The 27,817-nt window shown below is 38.3% G+C and overlaps 1 protein-coding gene across 4 annotated transcripts in view; it reads right to left on the bottom strand.

The window, feature by feature from the left end:
• ST18 (ST18 C2H2C-type zinc finger transcription factor) overlaps positions 1-27,253 on the bottom strand; it is a 48,831-nt gene extending 21,578 nt beyond the window's left edge. Inside the window, exons 1-9 of one of the 4 annotated variants that reach the window (XM_059854739.1) lie at positions 27,064-27,247; positions 22,443-22,819; positions 22,022-22,370; positions 19,077-19,211; positions 17,251-17,341; positions 15,648-15,752; positions 14,330-14,535; positions 10,879-11,090; positions 2,195-2,440 (exon numbers count right to left, since the gene is read on the bottom strand). In XM_059854739.1, coding sequence (XP_059710722.1) covers positions 2,195-2,440; positions 10,879-11,090; positions 14,330-14,535; positions 15,648-15,752; positions 17,251-17,341; positions 19,077-19,211; positions 22,022-22,370; positions 22,443-22,819; positions 27,064-27,238 — 1,896 coding nt within the window. In that variant the 5' untranslated portion in view covers positions 27,239-27,247. Of the gene's footprint in view, positions 1-2,194; positions 2,441-10,878; positions 11,091-14,329; positions 14,536-15,647; positions 15,753-17,250; positions 17,342-19,076; positions 19,212-22,021; positions 22,820-27,063 lie in introns of all 4 variants that reach the window. The other 3 variants (XM_059854655.1, XM_059854827.1, XM_059854883.1) reach the window with 3 other exon arrangements.
• Between the last annotated feature and the right edge of the window lie 564 nt (positions 27,254-27,817).

The raw sequence follows: 27,817 nt of genomic DNA on the forward strand, positions 1-27,817 counted from the left end.
GAGCATGTGTGTATTCATGCATGCACACTACTGAAAGAAAGCAAGCAATGATACTCCATTAATGTACAGATGGAAGTTTATATTGATTTCAGCAAAGACCAGAACATAATGGTAACATGAATAACAGATAATAGCATCTGGCACTTTTAACATTTTTAAGCCCTGAAATCTTTGGAGAACTGACAGTTGAACTAACTGACAGCTCTAGTTATTTCTCAGCGCTTTCCTTTTGGAGAGATTTTGAGCTTTTTCCAAATTCAGATTTTTTTTTTTTAAGGGGGCATCTGGACAGGCTATTTTGCTGAGAGAGAGAGAGACAATATTTTCTGGAAATTACCACCAAAATTAAGCAACTGTTGTGCATATGAACCAGATAACAATGAATTAGAAATAGATATAATCAGTCATTTTCTTTGCATAAGGATAACTGCCAGTCTTTGATTTTGAAAACAGAGCCTCTGGCCCTGTCATCACTGGATGTATCAAGGCTCCCTGGGACAGCAAAATCACACAGCAAAGATCTGGGGCCAGATCCTCAATTAGGGACAAAATGCTCAGTGTCAAAGCAGCAAGTGCAAGGGGTACCAGTGCCTGAGTGCATTGGACATTATATCCTGTTGGGTAGTTTAGTTACCTCCAATTCCCTGTGCTGGAAAGAGTCAGGGAAACCTCCAGGCACCCATCCCAGCCTCGTGAAAGTCAGGCATGGACTGGAGGGGATGTGGAGGTGCTCCTGTCGTGGCTCTTTTGCTGAGCTGTGATGGCAGCAGGGAGGAGGAGTGACATGGCAGGTCCCCTGCCAAGTCTGTGACACCTGATCCCAGCAGCAAGGCAGTCCTCTCAAAGCTGGGTGTGCTTGCTCATCCTGCAGCATGAATGGGGAAGGGCCTGAGCCCTCAGCCTCCTGCTTCAGGTCCCACCCACTCCAAAACCCTGGGACATGGATTGTTCTGTCATTGGTGAGATAAAGACCATCACTAGCCCCAAAGAGGGGACTGCAAAGGGTTCAAGATAACACAGCCTCCAAGAAATGCAAGCTTTTTCAGTGGACACATTGCAACCTTCTACCCAGGGCAGATAGAATTTTTTCCTCATGCAACTGAATTATCTTTAATTCCAGGTGGTTTTTGAATTGGATGCCCTGATTCCCTTACCTCAATTGTAAATAGCTTTACCCCATCTATGTCTTCTTGAAGTGTCAGATTTGATATTTGGACAAAAGATAATTTCATATTAATATAATGATCAAATTCTATTACTAGATATATAAAACCAAACAAGAAGTAGTATAAAACCTTCCAACTAGGACATTTTTTTTTTTTTTCTGAAAGCTGTAACGTAGGCTTTTATCTAATCAGCTTTCTAAAGGGCTGGTGGTCCCTTCCTGATTTAAGAAAAATGAAAGCAGTCCATATCATGAAAGTCAGGCTCATGAGGAAAAAAAAAAGTTAAATAAAATTTGCCAGCAAAATAGTAGAATAAGAGAGAAAGGCCGTGGTAGATTATGCTGCCTTCTTTTCAAGACAGGATAAACAGATATGAAAGAGCAAAACAGAAACAAAACCAAAATTAAGAAAATTATTGTTTGGAAGTGACACTCTAGAAGATTGATCACATAAGTTGCAAGTTGGAGATCTAAGACTTAGTGGCTGAAATTTATTGCAGAATGTAAAATATAAAGTTTTCCAGTGAAAGAATATTACAGGCAAGGTTTTAAGTATGAGTTTAAATTATTAGATAGCAAGTTATCTTGAAGTCTAAAGAGTTGGTATGGAAAAATTACCGTTTGTTTCAGCATGAAAAAACTCTCTTGGTTTGATTTTATTTGTTGGGGTTATTTTTGGTTTGTTTTTCCTTTTTCCCCTGGTGATTGCTAGTCCATTTGGGTGTTTGTGTTACAGGACTGAGCCATTAGGAGCAAAGTTTAAAAAGCAGACACTAATGATTGTAACCTTTGTTTCCCTTACCTTAGAGACTTACAGATATTAGCAAGTAGGCTCTGAAAGCAAGATTTTCCAAAGTGAGTAGCAGGGGGATTTTTTATATCCCATCCAAGAGACCATTAAAACCAGATCAATGTTCACAAGCCTCTACCTGTGGAAACTGATTCCTTTAAACTGTACTAGATGGTCATAAAGACTCTCATATGGTCTCTCATGCAAGGGAAGAAGTCACTCAGAAATTGAAAAAATACCTCTTTTTCTTCTTCTTTCCTGCCATGGGTCTTGCTGTAGTTGATTGGTGTATCCCAGCCTTCCTGCTCACAAAGTGCCTGGTAGAAGGCTGCATTTACCAGGATGCTACTTGCTTTGAAAGGAGAAGAGGAGGGAGTGGGAAGTGCTGTGCTGGAAGAAGTGAGAGGCATAACTTTGTCTTGGCTTCGATTCTTTTTCATGCTCAAATCCAGAGTGCCATTTTCATCCACTTCTATCTCAGCTCCCTGACATGCAACAGGAAATAGAGACATGTTTAGATATGGACGTGGTAAGGCTGTAAAATAACCATGTGGTGCTTTTAAAGGATAAATATAAATGCACGCTTTTATTTAAATTTATCTGAATCTAAACCCAGCTTTTCGATTTATGTCAGTTAATGTCCAACTCTTAGGCAGACTTAAGAGTAGCTTCAGTAATGGTATCCCTGCATCTCAGCTTAAACATAGTAAGTAGAATTTAAATAAGATGCCACTAAACCATAACCTATACACCCTAAATCTAGTTTTATTTAAAAAAAGTTTAGCTTTAAATCTTCTTGATCTTTTCACTCTTACAGAGAACTATGACCCCAATTCACAGTTAAAAGCATTAATGCATTGTTTAGGTCATCAACAGCATTACTATTACATATCCTCCCTTCCCCCCACACCCTTTAAACATTACAACATCTGCATCATGGAGGGGGAGAAGGAGGGGGAAAGAAATACATCTAAAAGTAGCACAGTAGGAGAAATTTTCACTGGGGATTTCTACATCACTTGAAGTAATGTAGTGCCTTTATCATAACTTGATTAGGCCACTAAGGCACAGGTCTGCACCGAGACCACTAGACTGGGAGGTACAGGAGGATGTTGAGGAGGTTGTCCCTAATGGAGATATTCTGCCGGAGTTAACAAACCCTTTGCTTCCTGGGGAGTACAGCAAAGAGAAGCCTCTAATTGCAGAGGTGTTTGCAGTTTTGGAAGAGACCCAACCTCTGTTCCCAGTCAGGGAGAAGCTCTTCTGCTTACAAAAAGGGGCAAATGCTGCTTGGCTGTACAAGAACAAGGGCAGGAAACGTCACTATTCTGCCTTACGCCATTTGATCACAGAAAAAAGAGGACAAACTCCTCTTCTTGCAATGGTAAAAAGCTGCTGAAAGAGCAAATTTACTAATTTAAGCAACAACAAATTTTCCCTCATGCTTATTATGCTACACTGCATATTGACATATTTTCTATATAGGGATGAATATAAAACTAGTCCTTGCTATTGCCAACATTTGTGAAGGGCATGTAGGGGAAAAGATGAAACATGGCTTCTGGAGGACTACTCAGTAGTCTAGTTCAGTGTTTTCCTGAAAAATCTGGAAAAAACATTCAAAGGCTATGGAGATAAATAGCAATGTCAGAGACCTACATATAGAATACTGTAATCAACACTGCTCATTGTCATCACTACTATTTTTAATTTGCATCACCACAAAGCTTGGATAACACTTGGGAATTTGGGGTAGATGTGTTCTGTGCTGTACAGCTGTAGGAGACAGCTGTATAAACCTAGATTTCCTACATTGAGTAATAAATTGGGAAACTCATGGGGTAAGTGAATCACCTAGATGTTGTACTGTAAATAGAAAAGGGTCAGGTATGCCCAGGGGGCAAGTTTGTCTGTCTTAGACCTCTTCCTCAGAAAGACACTGGCAGGAGGAGCCCCTTTCTTCTTCTGACCATTAAATATTGCTGGGGCATGATGATTAGTCAACCATCCAAATGCTAAAGATAGGGCAGTCAAACCTGGCCTTGCTTGAGGATCTTAAGAGTTGTGGTGAAACAGGGAGCTCTTCCCCTGTGCTGAAAGTGTGACATGGCCACGCTGGCTGGACTGAGGGTGTGAGCTTCCTTAATGCAGCCTGGCCTTCTAACACTGCCAGTGATGGCTAATTTAAAGGTAAGATTGACCAAATCTTCTGAATCAGAAGGAAAATATTGGTGGTAGATGACAATTTAAGGCCTGACTACCTCTCTTCACTCAGCCAGCATGGCTCCCTTTTGCATCCATGAGCCTGATGCAGATGCCCACCTAGACTGAAGCACCAGCAAGCCATCTGCTTGTCCCTGGTTCAGAAACTCAGGCACCTCTTATGTTTGCATCTCCCACACAGCCAAGTTCACATTTTCAATCACTCAGCTTAACGAGAGAGATGTTTTATTATATTTATGGGAAGTAAATACACTTCTAATATGTTCATACTAAGACGCTTTTGTTATATCTTTCTGCCCCTTTTTAGTAAATAGTTTAATCTCCTGTGATAGTTTTAAGCCCTGAATTTGACAGTGCAGCTTATCCTGGATAATAACTTAGTAACCACAACATCTTATGCCATCTGTATAATATCAAATACATTTTTATACAGGCATTAATAAACCTTAGTTACAAAAATCCAAGATATTAACTATATCAGTGCCAAGCACACACTCCAGGATCTGACAATACAGCTCTGCCATGATCGCCCCAGTGTTTTTTGGCTTCGTAGTTGATATGTAACTATAGCAATGAAACAGAGCTACAGTAATCAAGTTTAATGACCAATGTAAAGTAAAATGCTAAATATTGTAGTTGCTGACATTTTTCATAATAAAAAAACTTGGGTTAAGTCTGCACAACCAACATTCACATAAAATTCCAGACCTCTGTGACAGATGGCTTAGGAAAGGAAGCCATGTGACTGGGCTGCAGTAGTTTTATAGTGCAAAACCCATAAATAGTGCAGATTCTCTCTACTGACAAAATATCAACTACTCAGAAGGCAACAGCAACGGCAAGAAGGACCAAAAACAATCAAGGTTTCCTTCTTAATGCAGCTTGGCATAGAATAATATTAAAAAATCATTCTCTCTGAGAAACAGATACCAATAGCCTCCACAAAGAGTTCTGACTGACAAGCAGAACATTTACTATCATGGATATTTAAAGCTTTCTCAACACTTGCCTGAAATTCATGCAGAAGTTGGGTTGTCCAACACATACCTAATTCCAATCAGGAAAGGCTGGGCAGTGTGTTTGTGAAGTAGCGTGCAGATGGGTTTTAAGTGAGCTCACAGATGCACACCACAATTAAATAAAGTCATGGGAAAAATGTCCCCCTTTGCCCATTGCAGAGCTGATCACAGGTTCACAGCATGGCTTTTTACTCAGGATGGCATAAAAGAGCTATTGCTTTGGTGTCTTCCTAGCAAACTCCAAATGGCAGAGCAAAAAGAGGGAAGTGAGAGTTATTGCTCCAGTTTACATTCTTACTCTGATCCCACCCTCCTCTCAATATGTCTCCTTTGCTTGCTTTACCACATTTATTTTTACATCAATTTTTAAATTGAACTAAAAAGACAAAAATGGCAAATGGGAAAAAATGTTAGAGCAGTGCTCTGACATGCTGACAGAAAGTGGCACTTACTATGCTTAGCTCAAGCTTGTAAAGGCTGTGTTCTCCTCACTGAAGGCAAGATCTTATTACTGCTGACTCTAGTGCATGTGTGAACAGGCCTATATTTATCCATTTATCATGACATATTTAAAATACAGCTACTAAAACAATGTAAACTGTTCTGATTATTCCTTAAAACTGTAAGCAAAACAAAGATGAAAATATATTTTTTAGCTTCCTAACTTATGTTTGTTTGTAAGCTGTGTAAATCTCTGAAGCCTGATTTTGATCTTAGTAACATTTATATTTACACTGGTGTAAACCAGGAAAATATCCTCCGAAACAATGAAGAAAAGTCAAAGAACATGATAGTATACACACATTAATTAAATTCAGCTTGCTTCTTACCTGCTACCTCATATGTGACAGTCTAATCCCCCCACCTCACGTTTTACAAACAGCTGATAAAAGGATTCCAGAAAAAAACTTAAAGAAAATGATGGAAGCACCTTTTCTTTATTCCAGTAGCTATTCAGTGAAAAGATAAGGTACAAACAGTAATTTCTTACCAAAAATGAAGACTAATATAAACAAAAATAATGTCTCTATACTCCCCATCTGCTTTGTACAATAAAGTCAATCTTTTTTTCAGCCTTATCTTTTGATATAAATATTAGGGAATATTTTCTAGTACTTACTTAGGTCCCGTCCTTCCAACTGAATTACAACATCTACGACAATAAAGGATGCTAGTTTTTGTGACAGATTTCTCCTCCATTTTTTCATATGCTTTTGGACCATCTGATCACTCATAACATTTAATACTCTCCAGTGTGTCTCCAGTAATGACTACAAGTTAAGCTTTATCTCAGCTGGATCAGAAATAGTAAATTATTGTGTCTGCATGTATCTTATTTCAGACCTGTGACATCAGGGACATTGTGCCGTGACATATAAGAGAATTCATGTTTTCTTTAGTTGGTATCAGCCATGGAACTTAATGCCAAGCAAGTCCAAAGGAGCAAAGTGATCAATGATTTTACATTCCTCCAGCAGTTCAGTCTGGTTTGGAAAGCTCAAAAGAGCTCTTGAGTTCTGGTATTGGGAGTAAATGAGACTCCTATCTTGCAGTGTGTCTGAATAATATTCTTAATAAAAATCCATCCAAAATGGCGCAATCTTTCCTATTCCCAACCAACAAAAACACATGCACCAGGTCCTCAATTCTTCACACTTAATTTTCAGCAACTGAGTACTTCTGCAGAAAATTAAAATATTAATTTGGGTCAAAATGAGAAAGCCCATAACAGCCCAATAACATCTGAGACAAAAATGGAGTCACAGTTTAAGCCCAGAGCAGTTCACAAATTAAAAAAAGCTAGCCAAGAAGGTACTTAGAGAGCAAAATGCACAGCAGTACTACAGGATGGTACCTAGTGATACTCTTGGATGATTTTTCATCCTGTTTTTAAGCTTTAAGGTATTTGGAGTAAAGTACTGCCTGACAAACATGCTGAGTGCTAACTACAGTTTTTAAATAATTGATGCAATTTTCACTGTCATCAGTATCCAAGACTGGAGAGATGACACAATTGTGTTCAAAAACTAGAATTTAAACTTAAAACATTTTTAGCAAGTGTGATTTTATTTTTACATTTTTTGTTGTTGTTTTATTTAAAGGCATAGTGTGCATATGCCATTTTGTCTAAACAGGTGGGAAAAACACCAAAACAGTCAACAAAATGTTTGGCAAGCAGCAGTGATGAGGATAGAGATAAACTCTTGCTTGCAACTACCTCACCGAGACGTGTGTGGTGAGGGTTGTAAATAGGGGAGATCCCTGGAAGTCAGGATGATGTGGATTCTTACACAGAGCTAGAAACCGCAGACTAAGCCTCCTAGGGGAACCCTTCTGCTGACTTCTGTGGGAGCTGAATGAAGCTTCATAAACCGCAAATCAAGTACAACCAGGAGACTGTCTTGGGCTACTGACTGCATGAGAATTGCCTGGTTGGCATGTATTCAGGGGAAAAGTCTACTGCAGTCCCAGGCTGTGTGGCTCAGACAGTGCAACATTAAGGTGGTTTTAATTATTTTGAAAACTATATCATCAAAGTATCTGATGATCTTATTATTTTGTATGCAACTGATACATAATTCATAGATAAGGTTTAATATTCATTTTACTGTTCATTTCAGAATAAATGTATTATTTTAATGACTGGTTTTTTTATTATTTTTAAACTTGGGATATTTGTCAGATCACCTTGAACATAAGGTCTCTTTGGAAGTTTTTCTTGCCAGTGGTATTGTTAATGTGGAACGTGACTTAGCTATCCTTGCTATGCTTCTCTTTCTCTGCTGTTGCCATGGACTCTCCCTTTTGAACTGATGTGTAGAGAATGAGAAATACATAATTGAATACCCATTAAATTACTGAAATTTGGAACTATGTTATAAAGTACATTTTCATTTAAATGTTATCTGTATATACAGGAAAGGGGTGAATATTCAGGGTAAACCATCTGACTTTCTAGGAGAGGGACAATGCTTTGGGGTCAAGAAATAAAATTTAAGAGGCAAAATAAAAAGAGATAATTGGGAACACACTTGTGCTAAAAAGCATTTTGTTGTTTTCCCCACTTGTTTAAGCAAGGCAACATATGCATGCCTTGAGAAAATACAAGAAAATGCCACTTGCTTGAAATGTCTGAACTTTAAGTTCTGCTTTTAAAAATTAGAGGCACAATATTTTTACATCTCTGACAATTGTGCTACTGGCAAAATATTTCCAGCAAGCCTGAGAATTCTTCTGCTGTCTTACATATCCTTGTTCTACCACCACACAGCCTCCCATCAGTAAAGAACCAAGGATGGATTGCTGCGAGGCTGCCTGATGCTCAAACACCTTTACAAGTCAGGAGCTCTATCTGCTGAAGTATGGACAATGCTAATCAGGTTTTCTTAGAAAAAGGAATAAAAGAGTGTTTCAAGGGGCAGGGCTGAGACACTTGATACTATGGGGCTCTGAACACAGCCACTCCACACTGTTATTTTCAAATGTGTCAAATGTATGTGCTGTCGAGTAGAAAAAGGAAATATTTAACTTGTAGTACTGCATTGCATTATTTGAGTCAGTTTCAGATAAAGTCTCAAGAGGGGCTTTTTACTAATCTAAAAAATTGTAAGATATTCTAGCAATTAAACATTTACTTTTGTGGCCACCACCAGCCACAAAACAATTCAGAAGCACTAATAAATAGTATTTTATTTTTTCATATTTTAAAATTAGAAAGTGTCTTCATTGAGGAGAGTCTGGCAACTTAATTCACAAATTATTGGTTTGAATCCTGTGTGTTCAAGGTAATAAATATCCGAAACCAAAAAAAAATGTGTTTTGTGTACTTTTGGACACCAAATCTGTTTGGGGCTTACTTGTCTGTATTTTGGCCAGAAGCTAATTCTGATTCTTCTGTCAGATGTTTTGTAGCATTATGCCCTCCAGAAAGTCTGGCAAAAGTGGAGGCGGGCAGATAGCAAGGTAGGCAGGTGATTTTCTTTCAGGCTGGATTCCTGGCTGTGAAAGAGGAGTCAGCTATGTGCCCCAAGTGCCCCTCTGTATCATTACTGTTATGTTCACTTCCATTCAATCCTTCCCCATGATTTGGCAACTGTGAAGCAGGTACAGAGGAGAAAATCTTTGGGTTATGCCTGGTCCCTTTACTGCTCTTCTCTGGCAACAAAGGTCTATTGCTGAGGTCAGCCAAAGGCTACTGCAGCAATTTAATCCAGCCATTGGAATCAGTTTCCATTTCCCTACTAGAAGAAGTCTCTATTAAAGACTGATGGAAGAAGGGTTTTTGCAGCAGATATCAAGGATAGATCTGTCGTTAGGAAAGGTTCTATGAGCTGTCTCTAGAACAGATAATGAGTTACAGGGAATTCCTGTGGACAATCTAAAAAAGTTGACCCTGTGGCAGCTCCCAGCATTGATTTTAATGTCCAAAACTTCACACGCAAGTAGAAATCAAAAGCAGCAAAGTAGGAGATACCACTCTGCAAAGGCACAAGGCTCAGAATACCTAACAAGGTGTCAGGCTGGTGGCAAAATTAATGGTTCCACTCCAAAAATAATAGCTAACCTCCTAGCAGTGGTGAATAAACCCTCAACCAAAATAAACATCAAGAGCTGTGGAAGACACTCATAACCAGAATGAGCCTTGTGAGGCTCAGATAACAGAGGGATAAGGTGGAATGACATTGACTTGCAGAAAAACATATCATCTGTCTTTCAAAGAAGCACACCTGCTATGCTGTGTTTTGACAAATGCACCTCTTTTCACTCCCCAGTGACTTCTCCTTAAGTTCTTGTAATGACTCCCTCTTATCTACAAAGAGCTTTCAAAAGTTTCATTGCAGTGGAACATGTGTGACTTTAATGTAAATAATACACAACAGTGCTCCCACACCACTGTCATCAGAAGAAAATCTTGTCTATTTTCATCAGCATTATATTACTATGTAATGGCACAGAAAATAAGGCTCACAGCTCACACAGCACCATTTGTAAATCATAAAGATCTGTGAGGAAATGCAGAGCAGAAAACAAAACACGAAAGCCACACAAACATCTACAAAATTAGGCAGCTTTCCATTATGACAGACTTGCCCAAATTATCTATCTCCAAACGCAGTGGGCCTGATTCTCCACTCTTGCCAGCAGAAAGGGGAATGTTACCAAAGTCAGTTGTTATTCCCCCCCTCCACCTTGCCAAACTGTTAGGGGCTCCAAACACAACAGACTCCATAGGTAGTTCTGTTCCATTGCTAGCAAAATAATCTCCTTGATTAATCATATGATCTTTATATATTTTTTTTAAGTCAGTCTCCAAAATGATCACTAATGGCAGGTTTCAGAGGGAGAAAAATTCCTTCTTAAAACAGATCTTACTCATTATCCACCACAGATTGTTGTTGGATATCAAATAACCTTTTTTTTTCCTCCCAGAAAACTCCCCCCCTGTAATTAGAGCTCAATTATGAAAAGAATTAACAACATAATTCCTGCTATTTTTTTAGTTTTGTCAGAACTGGTCACTGCGTTACTGGTTTGTTTTTTTTTTCTCTCTGCCTCTCTTCAAAAGAGCATGCAAACAGAAGCCTCCTTTTGGGGGATTTAATGCAGTCACTAACATGAAAGACAGTTTATTCGCACAGTTCAGTAGCTAGCACACCCTCCAGGTTCTTGGACTACCCTACCTTGGCAGACAGACTCTGTGGTTTGTTGGAGAGGATCTCTGCTGCTTCCCTGCAGCGGGTGGAAAGGTTCAGGATAGCAGCAGCTGCTGCTATGTGGGTGTCTTCACTACATTGACCGTAGCTATAAGAGTTGGCATGGCAAGGGCTCTGTGTGTGGGCGCTAGCACTAGGCAGTCGATTAGAAAATTTCACTGGATTTGAAAAATGCTTTGCTGTTGAAGAGAGATTTGATTAGCAATTGCATGTATGAAATTCTCCCCGTTAAATAGTTTCGCTTCTCAGACTACAATTTCATACATTAAAAAAAATATATATTCAAAGATTACATTTAAAACAATCAATTTGCTATTGCCAGTAAGGGTTTACAGTAGAAATGGCTTCAGAAACACAGTAATTTAATTTTCCTTGAGAAATACACATCTGTCAACAAACCTTCTGAGATTTTTTTCTCATATCTACTTATCCTTAACTCAGGCATTAAAAACAATGATGTCCAAGAAAAGACTGAGCAAGCATTAGTGTAGTATCCATCAGAATTTGACCACCCCAGTGGAAAATTGCAATTGTAAATGTACTCTTATAAAGGCTTCCTCTTGGAGCTCTATTGTGCAAAAAAAAAAAAAAAAAAAAAATTCAACAGTGACTTGTCCAGTCTTAGCTAAAACAACACTGCTTCACTGCTTACTCTACTTAGATGAATAAGTCTGTTACCTAAAAAGCTTTGTTTATGTGACTAAGGAGAAAAAACAGGCTCTTGAATGAAACAGAGAAATCAGATAAAAACATTACCTGAAAGGAACATTCAGTACTAAGTCTTTTGTGGAAATATTTAGAAATTTAAGGCTATCCTTTAAGCAATTAAAAAATAGTGAGCATACATATGATCTTGGTTTACAGTCTTTTGTTGGCTATATTTGGAATAATACACAGATTTATTAGGCACAGGGAGGCCACTTGAAAATTAAGTGCTAACAGGTGAACAGAAAAGCACTTTCACAGACAAAAGTGGTGTGTGTGGTTCCTTGTTTTCTTCTGCATCAGCAGCATTTACTCTAAAACAGTTAGAGAGAGCTCTGCTCTCTCTTCTGTATTTTGGAGCTTGAGATGGCATAAACTATTGCAGGGAGAACACAGCACTATGATTTCAGCTCTAAAGAAGCAATAATCACTTCTTTTGTCTGCAGCCCTCACAGTGTCCTACAAAGATAAACTAAGCAAAATCCAATTTCTCAGCCTACACCCAGATACATCAAGAACATTTCTGCATATGGCCATCTGCTCGTTCCCTAAAGATCCGAGCCCCAAGGCTCTGGATCCCTTTGGATGTAGAGCTTTGGCTGAGTGCTTTCTAATGCTAAGGCATAGGAGGACTCATCTTCCCTCAAACTTGGGATGCACTGAAAAAAATGCTGGTTTATGTGCTTTGACTGGAGCTGAATGCTATATTCCATTTCTCTAAGCACCAGAGGCATCTCAGTAGAGCAATACATGAAAGCCTCATGATCCAGTCCTCCCTTTCTCTAGTGAAAATTAAAAAGGATTTATCTACCCTGCTGTAAGCACAGCACTGTAGACTAAACAAGACAAACTACATTTTTAACAGTTCCTACAATGAAATTTAAATTGTGTTTAAAGACCACAAAGTGCATTTTTTAACTGCCTATCCTGAAAAAAAAAAAAAAAGGCAAACCAACCAACCAACATAAAAAAACACCCAAGGCTTTAAAGGGTGTATGTTTTGTTTAAAAAAAAAAACAACAACAAAAAAACACCAGCAAACAGAAAACCAAACAAGGTTACAAATGCAGAATCCACAGAGGGCTAATGATGGGCTTTTGTCTGGCTACATATTTACATAGGACTCTGAACCCATCACTACATCATCAGCTTCTTATTGCCAACTTTTGTATATCTGAAGAGTTAAATCACTCACCAGCTCTTTTACTTTCACTTTTCCATTAAAATAATATCTGCACATTGCAATCTTTGCAAGAACAACAGGCTGTAAACTTCAGCTCTGATATACTTCATACATAAATTGCATATATATGTATTTGCATTTGTATAAAAACATCTCAATCATTTTTTTCCTTGAAATGAACCTGTGAAATAGACATACATCTGTGCAAAGAGACAGCTAATAAGGAAAATTCAATTCTACAAATAAAATTGGAAAATCTGCCACCCAAGAAGCTGGCAATGCATATATTTGCTTTCATTTAAACAAGCCTATTTTCCAGGTCAGATAAATATCTACTTTTCATTTGCAATTTTAAATAGAGCATTTGTATATATACACACAAAAACCAGATACCTACAAACATATATGTGTGTTTTTGTGTACTCAAACATGTACACAAATAAATATAAAAATATACAAAATTTTATACATATATAAAACATATATATCATTTAATAGTATTAGATGTGTATTATTATTAACTAATATATGAATTTACTCATTAACAAAATAATTTTGCTTTTCTGTTCACCTTACTATGAATGTTCTTCTTTGTTAGAGTAGTGGGACAAAATTTGCTTTCCTGTTTCATTTTCCTTGTCATTAACAAAAGCAAACCCTGTTAAAAAGTCTTTTTTCACATCGTTCTGTATCTGTTTTCTTCTAAACCCAGTCTTGATGGAATGAAACATTTGTTTTCCATTTCCTTCATGGAAACAGAATTTTTTTTTTTTTTATTTAAACTACAGAATATTTTATAATGGTCAATTCAATGGCAGAACCTTGCCAATGTTTCCCATGCAGATTCTGAAGAGCATCTGCAATAAACTCTCAGTGTTTGCACTGTGGTACCTCATTTTTACAAAGTAGTGCCTCAGCAAATCTGTAAATAATGCAAGAGGAATCTTGATAACAATTTGATGCATTGGATATGACTGCACTACATATATGATTTACTACAGAAATATGAGGTACCAAACCAAATTCAGCCCAGGCCTGGAGTCAATGCAGCTGGGGCACATGCTCATCTAGGAGGAATAATGCCTGGATAGATTCACCCAAATGGTACCTACAGTACCTTTGAAACTTAAATTGGGTTCCTCTGTATTACAGTTCATTACACCTTGTGCAGACACTTTCCATGGGACTTGTCATCTATCCCATAAGATACCTCCCTTTAATCAAGGAAGAAGGTAACAGGTAAAATGTAAAGCATTCCTTTTTACTCTTTTCCACTGATAACTTCTTTTAAAAGAAGCATCAAAAAGTAAACTTTGAAGTGATGATATTTAGTGTTTCGAAATTCTATATTTCACAAATTAGTGATTCTATCTAACATTCTAGACACAAGTTTTAAATGTTTAGATTAAAGATAGTTTCTACATTTCTTTTTAGAATTCTAGAAGTTTGAAAGCAGAACAAACAAAAAGGAAAAAAAACCACATTTACATTTTGCCCCTTTTTCAAGAGAAAATTGAATTTTGAGCTTACATTCAAGAAACTGAGGTGTTTTTCGACCTTGTGACACAGGTGCAGTTGTGCGTTTGCCAAAGACTTGTGCATCAAAACTGGCATAATCGAATGGGACTTTCCCAAACTTCTCCTGCTCTTTCCCCAGCGTGCCTCTGGAGGAAGTGACTGGCTGTGAAGTTCTGTAACTGAACTGAGATAGCTCAGGCTGCTTTGCTAAATTTGTCCTGCAGACAAGAGGAAAAGAATGAAGGAGAAAGACGAGAATGTCTTTAAATAACCTTGTCTTGAAAAATAGGATATGATTGCATCTCATAATCCACCAGTGTGCTATGATCACAGGCAAAACTTACTGGTGGATGTGTACAAGAAACTTACTGGTGGATGTGTACAACATAAACACGGGGGCTGACTAGTAGTCAAAAAGTACCTTGTCTACTTCACAAACTAAAAGATGAGGGCATTAAAAATGCAGCATTGTTTAATAGCAGTTTGGGCTACTTACAAGGAAGTTACTGACTCACTTCTAGATGGCCACTTCTTTTAGTTCTAAAACCTTGTCTTGATTTTTTTCTAGCTCTTAGTTTTTTTGGACCAGTATTGTTCTCACTTTGCTGTGAATGAGTATGGTATAAATATAAGATGATCTGAAATAATTGCTTGCGCTGTTTGGGAGGAACGAATGATTTATGGTGTGTTATTCCATTTAGTTTATGTTCAGTAACTACTTGTCTTTAGTAATTTCCTTAGGACTTTTCATATGTAGAGTTGAGGCACGTGCAGTTGGCAGACACATGGACATAATATTCTGTAATGGCTCTGAAGGAACCATTAGAGCTGATCATGTCAATAATCCACAAATTAAAGTGTCCCCAAATAGACCTGAATATAATAGGTTGTAATGGTCGTGGTGCCAATGATGTGCAAATTATGTGTGTCTGTAGGGTCCGTATAACTCAGACAAAATACAATTGCACTAAAAAGTGTTTCTCCTTTCTGATGTCATTGCATAAAATAGAAATTAAAGTAATTAAACCGATAAACTAAAAAGAAAGAAATTCTATGAATTGTTCTGATCAGGTTACTTGTTTGGAAGCAAGATTTAATAGGATATATTTTATTGATTATCCAAAGATACGTCTCTCATCTTTAATGTCAGCCATGTGCACAAGAACCAACAGAAAGATGGTGGTTTATTTTGACAATCAGATAGTTTTGCAGAGGCTTGTCTTGGGGAACTGGGTAACCACTGAAGCCGAAATCTGAAGTGGGTGAAAGATCTGAGGACCAGTCAACAGAGTTTGTTTGTTTGGAGAAACTGGTTTGTGAGGGCTCCTACCTGTGAGTCTGATCATGGCACTGCCCAGCTTTTGGAGACTCGAGCTGGTTCTTTTCTTGGGACATTGCCAGCTTTTCAGCTGCAGCAATTGGACAACCAGAAAGGCTGTTGAAAAGCAAAGGTGAAGAACAAAGAAAAACAAGAAAAAAACATTAAAATTAATTATTTTGCAAAGGAGATCTGTGTAGTTTTTCTGTGGAAACCAGTGACTTTGATAGTCTGTGCACTTAAGGGAAGTGCTGCTGCTATAGCCCAGATTCATCTGTTTTTCAATCCTTAATGCAAAACTGTGAAATCTGTGTATTTTAGGTGATATATCTGGAAACTGAATCATGTAGGAGTTTTCCACAGTTCAGCTTTGATGTTTTGTGTCTGGCAAGTCACTAGTAAATTTTTTGACAAATGACATTTACTTTATCAGCTAAACCATGCATATAAGCCTCCTGCTGATTAAAAGGAAAGTGAATTTGGGAAAAAAACCCGGGGATATATGAGAGACTGTTACCAAAGAACACATTTTATCATTTTGAGTTGTGCTAGCCTATATTTTCCTGTTTGTTTCATTAGATTAGAACATGTTTTCTTATCCTATTCATGGGTTGCTCATGATACAGCTGATGTGCTTCAAAGATGACTAGGGATTTAAAACAGGAAAAACAAAGGGAAAATATCAGCTTGTGCCTTATTTATTCTTGTAGACAAGCTTTTCATATGTCTGATAAAGACTGACTTACTAATTTTAGTATTAAAAGAGTATGATAAATGTTAATTTTGGTGCAGTATTAAATCAATCAATAAAAAAAAAAAATCCCAAAATCTCACAGAAATTCAGATCAACAAAGAGAGTTGGTTTTGAAATTCTTATGTCCCAAGTTTGATTTTAAGATTGACATTACATTTTCCCAGAATCAGTATGATGGAATATACTGCTTCCAGCAGAAAGCAGTACTGACAAGAGCTGTGCTGACAGCAGTGGCTTGCTGGAGACAGAGAGTGGATCTCTGCCTCACCTGCAGTCCAGCTGTGATTCCCCAGCTGCCTGTCTGAAAGTCTTTTCCCAATTTTACTTTCTCCGTGCAGGCAGCATGTTAAACAGACAGGAGTGTTCCAGGCAGGAAGATGGTATTCCTGAGGGTAGTAAGTGGAGCTTTTGAACAGAATTCAAAATAGTTTGCTTAAAATTTTCTGGTTTGCTAAAAGGGAATGTGCCCTGATTGGAAGTTCCTGTCACTGGCTAGCATATAGCGGTGCAAAATAAATAGGTTTTGGTTTCCATTGGGTTTTCCAGTTGTAGCAATAATAATGCATTTTTTCATTCCTTCCCCTTGTACATGACGATTTTTCCATGTGAGGACTGTGATGAAATTGTAGCTTTAAATCTCGCCTATGAAAATACTTGTGGAATTTGCCATCCTCTGTGCTGCAGCCATTTTTTATGTAATGGAATTAAACACAATTATTTGGTAATAAATAATACAGGCTGCCCTTGCAGTTCATAGACACTCTTCAGTGTAGTACATAGCATCTAATTCCAAGATGTGCCTATCAATTTACTCCCGAGTACGTGTTAGGTTTTAAGGGGACAGGAATTTTTCTGATCTACCTTCGGTGTGTGTTGCGATTGCTGTTCACATGTCCTCTTCCAGTGCATCCTGGGGTGGGACACTTTAAAACATTTTCATGCATGGCAAGAACTAAACAGAAATTAAAAAAAAAAAAAAGTTGATAATAAAATGCATCAATTAAAAACACATATCTTTAAAAAAACGAATGCATCCTCTTTGAACTCAGATTCTCAATTCTTTCACATTTTTATCACAATAGAATAGGGGAAGCAAAGGACCTAGAACACAGTGACCACGGTGCCTCCAGTATAAAGCAGTTTACTTCTTTATTACTGTGGTGAGGCTTCCCACATGCACAAAATTCTTTATACCGACTTCAAAAGAACATAAGAGGAAGTCAGCAAAGGTGTTAAATCATGAAGCCCTCTGTACATCACTAACACTGGAAAAAGCAGAGGACAGAGGAGCCCTGGGGCACACAGTCCATGTTCCATTGAGCTGCAGTCCCTCTCTCTTCCACGAAAGGAAAGCTCTTGAGGACAGGAAGGCTGTTTATACATTTTATCAGATATTTTAAGTATCTCCCTTTGAATGTTACACCTTCTGGTCACCTGAGCTGTGCTGGAACTGCCTTGGACCAAACAGTAATAGTTCCAAGCACCAGCCTATACTCTTAGCAGCAATTACAACCTCTTGCCTGTACGTTTCTAATGTCCTTTGAATGTGGATCACCTTCACTAAAACTGACAGATACGTCCATGTTAAACATTAAACATCTTACAGTGTTTCACAAAAGCTGACTGTTCACTTCATGGGTTTGTTCCACCAGGAACCAAATTCTAACTTCTTTTTTTTTTTTCCATTAGGACAAAGAACATCTAATTGGAAGTATGATAATTAACAAGGACTTGTTAATTTTAAGTTTTTAGGAAGTTAATGTTGCTAAGGACTTCCAAATGCAGCCTGCTTAATTCAGCAGATGTTTCCATGAATACAGTTTAGTACCCGATTTTAAAAAGGGGAGAGCTACAGTTAGGAAGAGGATTTTGGTAAAGTGCAAATATCCTTTTAATTTGTTGTTATGCATACCACCCCAAAGAACAATCTGACTAACTAGGTTGTTTAAGTGGATAGTTTCACGTTAAGTTTTTGGCTTATTATGCAGCATTTCATTGCATCATGTTGCAGGATTACACACACATACACACACACACACATACACACGTGCCAATGTGATCAGAGCAGCACAGTCAGAAATAAGCAGGGAAATTCAGGCTAGACTGGGCAGAAAAGGGTTAGTGTGATGCTGTCACAAGACAGGGACCTGCTGTGGACCAGCACTGGGATGTACTGATGGAAATAACCTTTTTGAGCTCAGCAGTAAGGGGGATGCTAAAAACATCTCTGCATAAGCATGCCCAGGCCTCTCATCTGTTGGCAGGGAGAGCCAGCAGCTTCCTTGTGCAACTGCGGCAAGCGCGACCTCGGCTCCGGAACAGGCAGGCGATGTCTGTGCCTTAGCAAAGGTGTGAACAAGCAGCTTCCTGAAGGTTCATGGGACTGCAGCATGCAGGTCTGCTGCCAGCATGGGGATAGGTTGTCTGATCTTGTTCTTCCCAGGCTACCTAAGGAGCCTACTGCTGTTTGTGACCGTGCTGCTGAGGAGCACTTGAGCTGCACAAGTGTGGCAAGCAGGGCTGTGCATGAGCTAGAGGGCAAAGAAGGTGTGATGGCTGCTTTCCCAGTCTCATCCTGCTATCTGATGCAGAAAAAAAGGGGATCCTTCTCCAGCATAAGCACACACTTCCCACAATACTGAGAGAGATCCAGGTGTTATTCTGGGCTGCAGGGTGAAGATACTCACTTTCTAGTGGCACTCTAACTTTATGTGGGCAGCCTGAGAGACTGCGGTGGTGAGGGTACAGCCCAGTCACGTGCCCTGTGCCATCACATCCTGGGATGGGGCATTTGGTTTCTCTCTTTTCGGGCCTGGGTGAATCTGCAGAGAAATCAGACAAAGATTTTGTTTGGGTTTAGCCCCAGTCTGTGCTCAGCTGAGTGATCCTAGCAGTATGATATTCTCTATTTTATACTTCAGATTTAATTCCTGTCCAAAGTTTTAACAGGGATGTATGCAACTGAAACATCACTTCAGGTTTTCACAGAGTCCTTTAAACAATGATTTCCCTCTCCCAACATGCCATTTATGTGCTAAATTATATAGCTTTAGGATTGCAGTATCATTTATTCCATTCAGAGCCTCAAACAGGACAGAAGCCACAATCCAATAAGCCAGAAAACTGGCAGCATGAGCCAACAGCAAGATCTATAAAGGAATAAATAAAAAAAGGAGAAACAATCTTTTGCTCTGTTAATGTCAGACTCCAGGAAGCTGGGACAACCAAATAAAAGCTGAGGTGTGAAACAAATAAAGAAACAAACAAAAAGCATTTCAACCAGAAGCCATTCCTTAAATATCACAGATCTCTAGGCTGTAGGTTCTTTGTTAGGAAACTGAATACATGCCACTTTACATTTGAGAGGCAAGGCAAGCAGCTCCCTCTGGTACACATGGCAATGCTGCTTTGTGGAGCAGCCCACAAAGACACTGAAAACATGGAGCAGCCGATACCCTTTCAAAGGCGAGGTCTCAGCCCAGCCCCACTGCTACCACACTGTAACTGCCTCCCAAATTCTGTTTCAAGCACCTAGAATTGTGCAAGAAGCACTGGTCAGAAAACCTTTATTTGATTTCCAATGCAGGATCAAAAGTCTGGGCGAGAAAGGAATGATTTCTGGTCCAGAAATTCTCTTGTGAGAAATCTGGAGGAAGTGGCCGCATAAATTGCTGAGGATGGTTTTAGCTCCATCTGTGATTGGCTGCCAACAGCATTTGGTGCTGGGGGAGAAAACAGCTGCAGCCAGCATAGGGAGCTGCCTCCTTCAAGCTAATTTTTTTCTGGACTATGAGGTAGGATACGCTTAGGGACAGAACCACCAGGGACGGCTGAGGGTTAAACTTCCTGGCAAGTTTTTAGATCAAAAAAAAAATAAATAAATAAATGGGGAGGAAAGAAAATAGAGTCAGCATCATCAGGAGACCACATGCTTTTTAGAATCACTGCAAATGGAAAGTGCTGCAATAGTGAACAGAAAAAAAAGAGGGACCCAGAAATATGATTTAGTGTTTTCTCTGGTAATTGGAAAGGTTTATCATGAATAGATTTTTTCTGATCTAGCATCCAAGAGTGAAAATTAAGAGCTGATGGATTTGATGGTAGATTTTTTAGAAATAAAACCCAGTTAATTATATAAAGTGGCAAAATTATGTGCCCGATACAATATTGCCTACAATCATGGTGTTTATACAACCTGAACAAAGCCTGGTGTGTTTCTCCATGGGTATTACCTCTGAACTCACCTGGAAACCACAGCTAATTATAATATGAGGTAAATCAGGAAGGAATTGATTCTGCCATTCTTACATCCCTGCTCTTTCCTATGTGTGCTGTGAGAAAGTCACATTGACACCAATGTGAGCCTGGCCAATACAGCTGCTCTCAGGGCAGGAAAAGATATCTATAAAGTTCCTGCATATGCCAAATTCACCTAAGCAAATAAAGGTTCACCTAGCTGGATTCAAAGGTAGATTAATACCATGCATGCGCAGCTTAAGACATGCTAATGAAAACACTGCTTAAGACACAGAAATGAGATGTCTGCATTTTCCTCCCTAATACTGCAGGAAATGTTTTATAGTTGCGGCTCCTAAAAATGCCTGTCAGCCCTCTTTCACACTAAATGCTTTAGATAAGTAAATTACTATAATATTTACAATGTGCACAGGGACTACTCTAAAGTTGCATTAGAAATACCAAAGTAAATCATTTATCAAAAGCAGAAATAGCATCAGTGCTAGGGTGACCTGGGGACGTTTGCAAGGCCAAAAGGAAAAGTCAAAGGACAGATGAACGTATTGTTACTTACTACAAGAAGGGAGTGTGCTCATAAAATGACGTCTCTTGATGCTCTGTAATTATCCTCAATTGAGGAGCTTCATACAAGACAATCCAGTTTATAAATCAAACCCAAATCTTTTAAGTTTCCACTTCTGGAAGCCTGATTAAGTGATGAAAATTGAATTGCGTTCCTACGGCTTTGTAGGATATAACAAACCCTCAGAAACAATAAAGATTTTGGAATTTACTGCTGTTTCTGCTGATGGCAAACGAGGCAGAAGAGCATGGCTTGTGCTTTCCTGGCTCAGAAGTGCTGGATATAGAAAAATGTAAAGTTGATTGATATAATAATGACCAATACTAATATACTAATATTATACTTCACTATACTATACTATACTTGACACTAATGAAGTAGACTGAATTCAGAAAACACATGGCTCAGGAATTAGGTAATATTTTTGGGAGAGGCCAATTTTTCACCCTAAACTTGCCCTTGAGTCCTGTTTTAATGCCTTGCCTTTTGGCTGCTGAAACTTTGGAGGTTTGTATTAGCACCCTACGGAGGAGGAAGCAGAGGAGGAGGAAAAGGAGGAGGAATGTCAGTGCCAGCTACACAGGCCTTTTAGTACCCATTACTGATGATTTCACATAGCAGTTTGGCAGGGAGCCAAGTACCTAGCGTTTAACCTGGTTAGACGTGAGGCACTAGTGTGAAGGTACATAATTAACAAAATTACCAGCTAAATTCCAGATTCTTTACTGTTGCTATAAAACCCAGCTCAGAATCCTCTATCAGTCACGGGACAAATGCTTAAGCCAGCAAGAAGAGCCAAAAATACTTCCTTACGTTTGCTGCTAAATATCTGTCTCCCACCAATGTCCATAACTTTGGTTTGTCTCCTTTCCCCTGCTAGATGCTCCAGAAGAAACCTATCCAGTTCCTTGTAGGTGCTGTGGAACACATGCCCTTGCTCTGCCTGCAGAGCGATTGCTTGCTCGAGCAAACTCAAGTTCCCTTTTGTTTTGTCCAGCTCAACTGACACATCTGTGCTTTCTGACAGGCACTCGTTGTCGTCTTCTTCACTTTCAGGGAAGAGGTTTTGAATTCTCTTCTCGAAAGGATCAGAGTGGGGCTCCTGGGGTGCTCTTAGCTCTGTTTCTGAATCGCAGAGTGTTTCACAAGGACCATATTCGACCTCTTCCTTCTTAATTTCTGGGACTTCCAGGATGCTGGGTTGATTACACTCTACGATATATTTCTGAGTCACATGGGGCTTTACATTAGTTTCTTCTGAGAAATTCGAAGAGCTATCCCACTCATTGTCCATAATTTCAGAGTTACTTTCATTTTCCTCAGATGAACAGTATTTTGGGTCAGAGATAGCAGTCTTTTCCTTTCCTTCAGCTGAGCTAATCAGGTAACATTCATCAGCTTCATCATTTTCTGTTTTTAATGATTGAATGCCCCTATCATTTAGATTTTCTGCCACTGTTTGACTGGGTGCATCTTTTGCTACTTTTCCCATGTTCATCAAAGATTTGGCCACAGCATCTTGATAGCTGGAGTAGTTGTCTTTTCTTTGACTGGGATTTTCTTGCCCACCCAAATGAGGGGTTTCCTCAGATGACTTTGTAGTACTCTCCTCTGTATGAGAAAAATAGGTAAGAGAAATATGTAAGAATAACTATTTTTTGTATCTTGTAGAAGTGACATGAAGACATTGACTTACCAATAGCTGTTTCATTATTACTCAGAAAGGTACTATGAAATGATCAAATTCACACCAAGGATCTGTTTGAAATGACTACTTGTAGGATGATGAGAAACCCTTCTAAAATTATATATACTTTATATTATAGTTCCAGCACTATGTGAGAAAAAATTATATCCCCATTTCTCACTGATGGTGAAAGTACATATTTTCTTAGAACACATGCACATGCACACAGAGTCATATACATGTATGTAAATATAATGTTCAATATGTTGATATTACATATTTACATATTTTATATATATATATGTGTGTACACAAGCACACAAACACATTTCAAAATTCCTCTGATCTATTTTCACTTTTATTTCATCTAAGATTCTCAAATATTTTCTCAAAATAAACCCTTATTACTTTCCCCGTCACCCCGAATTTCATGAAAGACCTTGATGGAAAAATCCTCAATACTTCACAAAGGGCAAGCTCCTGGTCACCATTGAAATTGCCACACTAAGTGATAGATCAGGTCATGCACAGGCAAACAGAAGTGGTTGTTATGTACAGACTCATAAAGGACTTGTTAAAGACACCACTGAAATGCATCCTGTCTTTATAAACATCTTTCTTCAGAAGAAAAGCAGCAGCCAGCAGGTAATAAAGGCTGCATGTAGGAGAGGTTGTCAGTGTGGAAGACAATATGCCTTTTGTATCTCATTTAATTTTTTATAAACATTTCCTCTGACAAGGACACTCAAAAATACATCTCCATCATCTTCCTTTCTGGTAATTATCTCTCTAAAATCAACACTGGTTTTGCCAGGATCAAGTAAATATTGCCATAGTAACTAAAAGCATTTTTGGATGAAGGGAAGAATTTAGTCACAACACTAGCCCCTTCAATAATGCTGATTATAGGGTACATTCTTTTGTTGGGATCTATTCAACATAAACTGAAAAATTTAACATTTTACTTCCTAGAAAGGAGGATGAATAAACAAGCGTAGACTATTTCATAAGATGTGTCTGTCCTTTCCTGAATCAGAACAACTCCAGGTTTAAATAATAAATTAAGCATAGCCTAAAATGCAAATGAAGTTTCTCTCAATAACACAGTGAGCTATTAAGAGAAAGTGTAAAGGGTTATGATAATTTTAAAGTATTATGAACTACAGAAAACAAATAAAAAGCATTTTCAGTGAATATGTCCAATTCATTGAACTATTCTCTCAATCCACTTAACTACCCACATGTGTACAATAATGATTTATAGACATTATACCTAATTATGCATATTTGGGCTGTGTTAGAGTGCCTAACAAAAGCTCTAGAAAGCAACAATTACCTCTGTTGCTTAGCTACATAGTTTAAAATATTCCTATTAAGTGCAGATTATTGTGGAGGGGAAAAGGGGGACAAAAATGCACATGTGCACCACAATGCATTTCACTTTACTGCTGCCAAACTGTTAGCATTTTGGGTCATTTCCAGTTTACATAATTGTTTGGTTCAACTGTTTGTTATATGTTAAAAGAAAATATTGATTAATTCTTATTCTTCTTCAGAAAATTGGACTCATGCAGGGAGAGGTGGCCTTGGGCACTGTGTGCATAAAGTTGTATTTAAAGAAGTGTCTGCAAACCTTCATGTAACTTTTCAGCAGCTAGTCTAGTACCACACACATTGCAGTATTCTGAACAAAGTGTGCCTTCCTTTCACATCTCAGCAAGTAAGAATGATGATTTGGCTCTATAACTTTAGTCAAATGGGTTTCCATTATTTGCTCTTCTGCCATTTGGAAAATAACACAATCCCATCAGTGGGTAATTTCAAAAAGGAACAAGGTCTATCTTAAAAGAAATCTCCTGCCCATCAAAGGAAAACAAACAAAAAAAAATGTTCAGTGGTGAAAGGTTTTTTCAGTTATTTTTATGTGTGAAAGAGGAAAAATAATATAAGCTCATGCTATAAAAATGTTTGTTCCTTAAATAATCAGTAATTTTTAAAGCAATCTTTAAAAATTTGTTATTGAATCAGTCTTAATGGTTCAGCTGTCCCAGCTTTGCTTTTTACATCTACAGGCTATAAATTTACTTTTAAAAGAATCAAAACTCAGCTTAGTTTATAGTTGCATCAATCCATGAGCTGAATCATCCACTGATCAAGTGAAAAGAATTATGAGTTCATAATAAAGCGAGCAATATTGCACTAAGAAATCCCAAGTACCTACCCAGACCAAATATATGTTTTCACTGAAATTTGTTTTGTAGCTCGTAAAATTTATGCAAAAGACATAGGCTGTATTATCACTGAATAAGCAGGTTGGAATATATCATGTTGGTATCAAATAAATCTTTCCCAAATCAAGTGGGATTTTTTTGTTTTGACTGAAGGGCATGGTTTCCCTACTTTTTTATCAATGGATTTGGCCCAACCCTTGCCCTTTTGTAAAAAGGGAACCTAAAAAAATTAAATAACTTAAGTTTGTGCCACAGAGTCTACTTTTACACCCATCATAGCAATTTCCCTTCATCAAATTCTTCAAGATGTGCAGAGAACAGAAAAAGGGGAAGAAAAAAGATGCTACTGAGTGCAACTCTGGATGGTCAGGAACCAGGCTAAATCAACGTAAAAAATTTAGCTAAAATTTAAATATCTAAAAAAAAAAAAAAAAACAACAAAAAAAAACCCCAAGACATGAACCATACAGTAACTCTTACTCAAACAGATTCCCCTTCTGGTGTTAGGAGCTAGAAACCCTCCCTGACTCCCTGCAGCCTCAACAGGCACTGAGACGTATGGCATTTTTTCCTCGATTTTATTTCTTAAAAATGTCACTCAAAAGACAGAGACATTGTGTATCACCTTGCTAACTAATGTTCTGCTTGAAGAGGGAGCTACCCTCTAGGCTTTCACAGCAATGGGATGCAGACCTTAGGGAAAATCTCCTCCTCGAAGATTTACAAGTGACAGATGAGTCAAAAATTTGTATTATAGCCACAAAGACTTCCACTGATTTTGGTACAATCAGGATGTGATTCTTTAATGTGAAGGACATTCTTCTTCCTCTTCTGTGTGTTTTATAGTAATCATATGTATAAAATCTGTGGTGTTTGTTTTGTTTTAAGGGATTTCAATTTAGAGTGGATAAATATACAAATAACTAATCTTAGTTCATTTTAGGATATGCCAGGCTGGAAGGGACCCTAAAAGACCATCTAGGTCCAGTCTTTTGTGGTAAAGAGACCCTAGATGATATAATCTGCCACCTTGTCCTTCAAAACATTTGATAGAAGAAACTGAGTGGAAAAAAAATTATCTTTTAATTCTGATAGCAACCAGCAACTGAGTGACATTTAAGTTCATTCCGTTTGCATATTATCTGTGACTACTAATTTCCCAGTGCCAGGTCACATTCCTTTTATTTTAGGATTTGTTGTGTGCAGGTGACTGCCAATGTATTCCTGATATCTTCTTGCTTGTCTAATTAACTATTTTGGCAGGACCTCTTAGACAAATATGTGAAAAACAATTTGGTTTCAGACTTTTGATTCAACTTGAATATATATATATGTAAAATATTAGAAAGGAATAGTAATGAAAAAATTCTATGGCCATATCTTTCTGTCCCCTCACCCCGTCTATATTTTCCAGCATACGCATTGTGGAAGCTGCTATAAATTGTTGGATGTGTTTGGCTTACCAGTGTTGGAATAACAGGTATAAAAGTGCTGAGTCTAATAATCGTGTTAAACAGAACACACACAGCAGTCACATGCATGAAATTGCTTTGCTAAATGTTAAAGTCAACAACGTTTTGCTAAGCATTATTTTTCCTTCCTAAGAGCTCTATATATTCCAGTGAAAATCTGCTCTTCAGAAGGGGGTGGGATGGTGGTGGGCTTAAGCTTGCTCTCTCACAGAGGTAGTGGAGAAGCAGATGCTGCTCCATATCTGACCTGATGCAGTAGTTGTCTCTGGGTGACCTAAAAGGCATTTACTAGACCCCAGGAGAAGTTATTGTACAAAATAAATGGAAGTATGATGGTTAAACCTGGACAGAAAGGCACCATTCCAACTCTTAGAAGTCAAACATGGCCTGCATCCTGTTTCAAAATACTGGTTTTCTATCTCCCTTCCTGTGGAATTCAAGTTCAAGTGGAGTTAATGCAACTACCTGAAGTTGAGCTGCTTTCAAGGACACTGATATCTTCCTGTAACTCTGTCCTGTCTTCATTTTCTTCTTTGCATTCCAAGCTGGGGCTGTAGTGGCGGGGTTTCATTAACAGGGACTTCCTTTTGTTGACAGGAACGCCTGATATCTGATCTTCAGCTTTTCTCTTCTTAGCCATGGAGCATTTGTAGGCACTGCAATGATCAATTGCCAGGGACAGAGATAAAATGGGAGAAGTAAGGAGCAAACTGTTTTAAAAATAGCACCACCCTATAGTTTAATTCAAAGTATAAAAGTGAGGATTGACAAAATGTTAAATCACTTGCAGTTTCAGCAAATTATATTTAATTAGCAGATATTTAATTTTAGCTCAGGTACTGAAAGTCCAGGCCACAGGCAAGTCCTGTTTCTTTTCACTGACGCCAAAATCTTTTTGGGGGAAGGGGAATGAGGAGTAAGACAAAACCAAAAAAAATCCATAACTCAACAGCCTTAAGGAAAGGATGAACAAAATTGTAGCCCCTGCTGATAATCCAGGGAAAGAGCTATAGGGGAAAATTATGCCACCAGTTACCCTGAGCCTTTGGTCCTTAACCTTTACATCAGTATGAACACCTAATTACACACGTGGAGTTCAACAGCAGAAAATCTGTGAGAAACACACTGTACATTGACAACATTGTGCAACACAGTTCTCGCTTTCTATAGTAGTCCTGAGCTTTGGTTTCATTTAATTTACTCCAGCCACAAAGACCTG

This window comes from Haemorhous mexicanus, chromosome 1 (genome assembly GCF_027477595.1).
Source record: "Haemorhous mexicanus isolate bHaeMex1 chromosome 1, bHaeMex1.pri, whole genome shotgun sequence".
NCBI classification, from domain to species: domain Eukaryota; kingdom Metazoa; phylum Chordata; class Aves; order Passeriformes; family Fringillidae; genus Haemorhous; species Haemorhous mexicanus.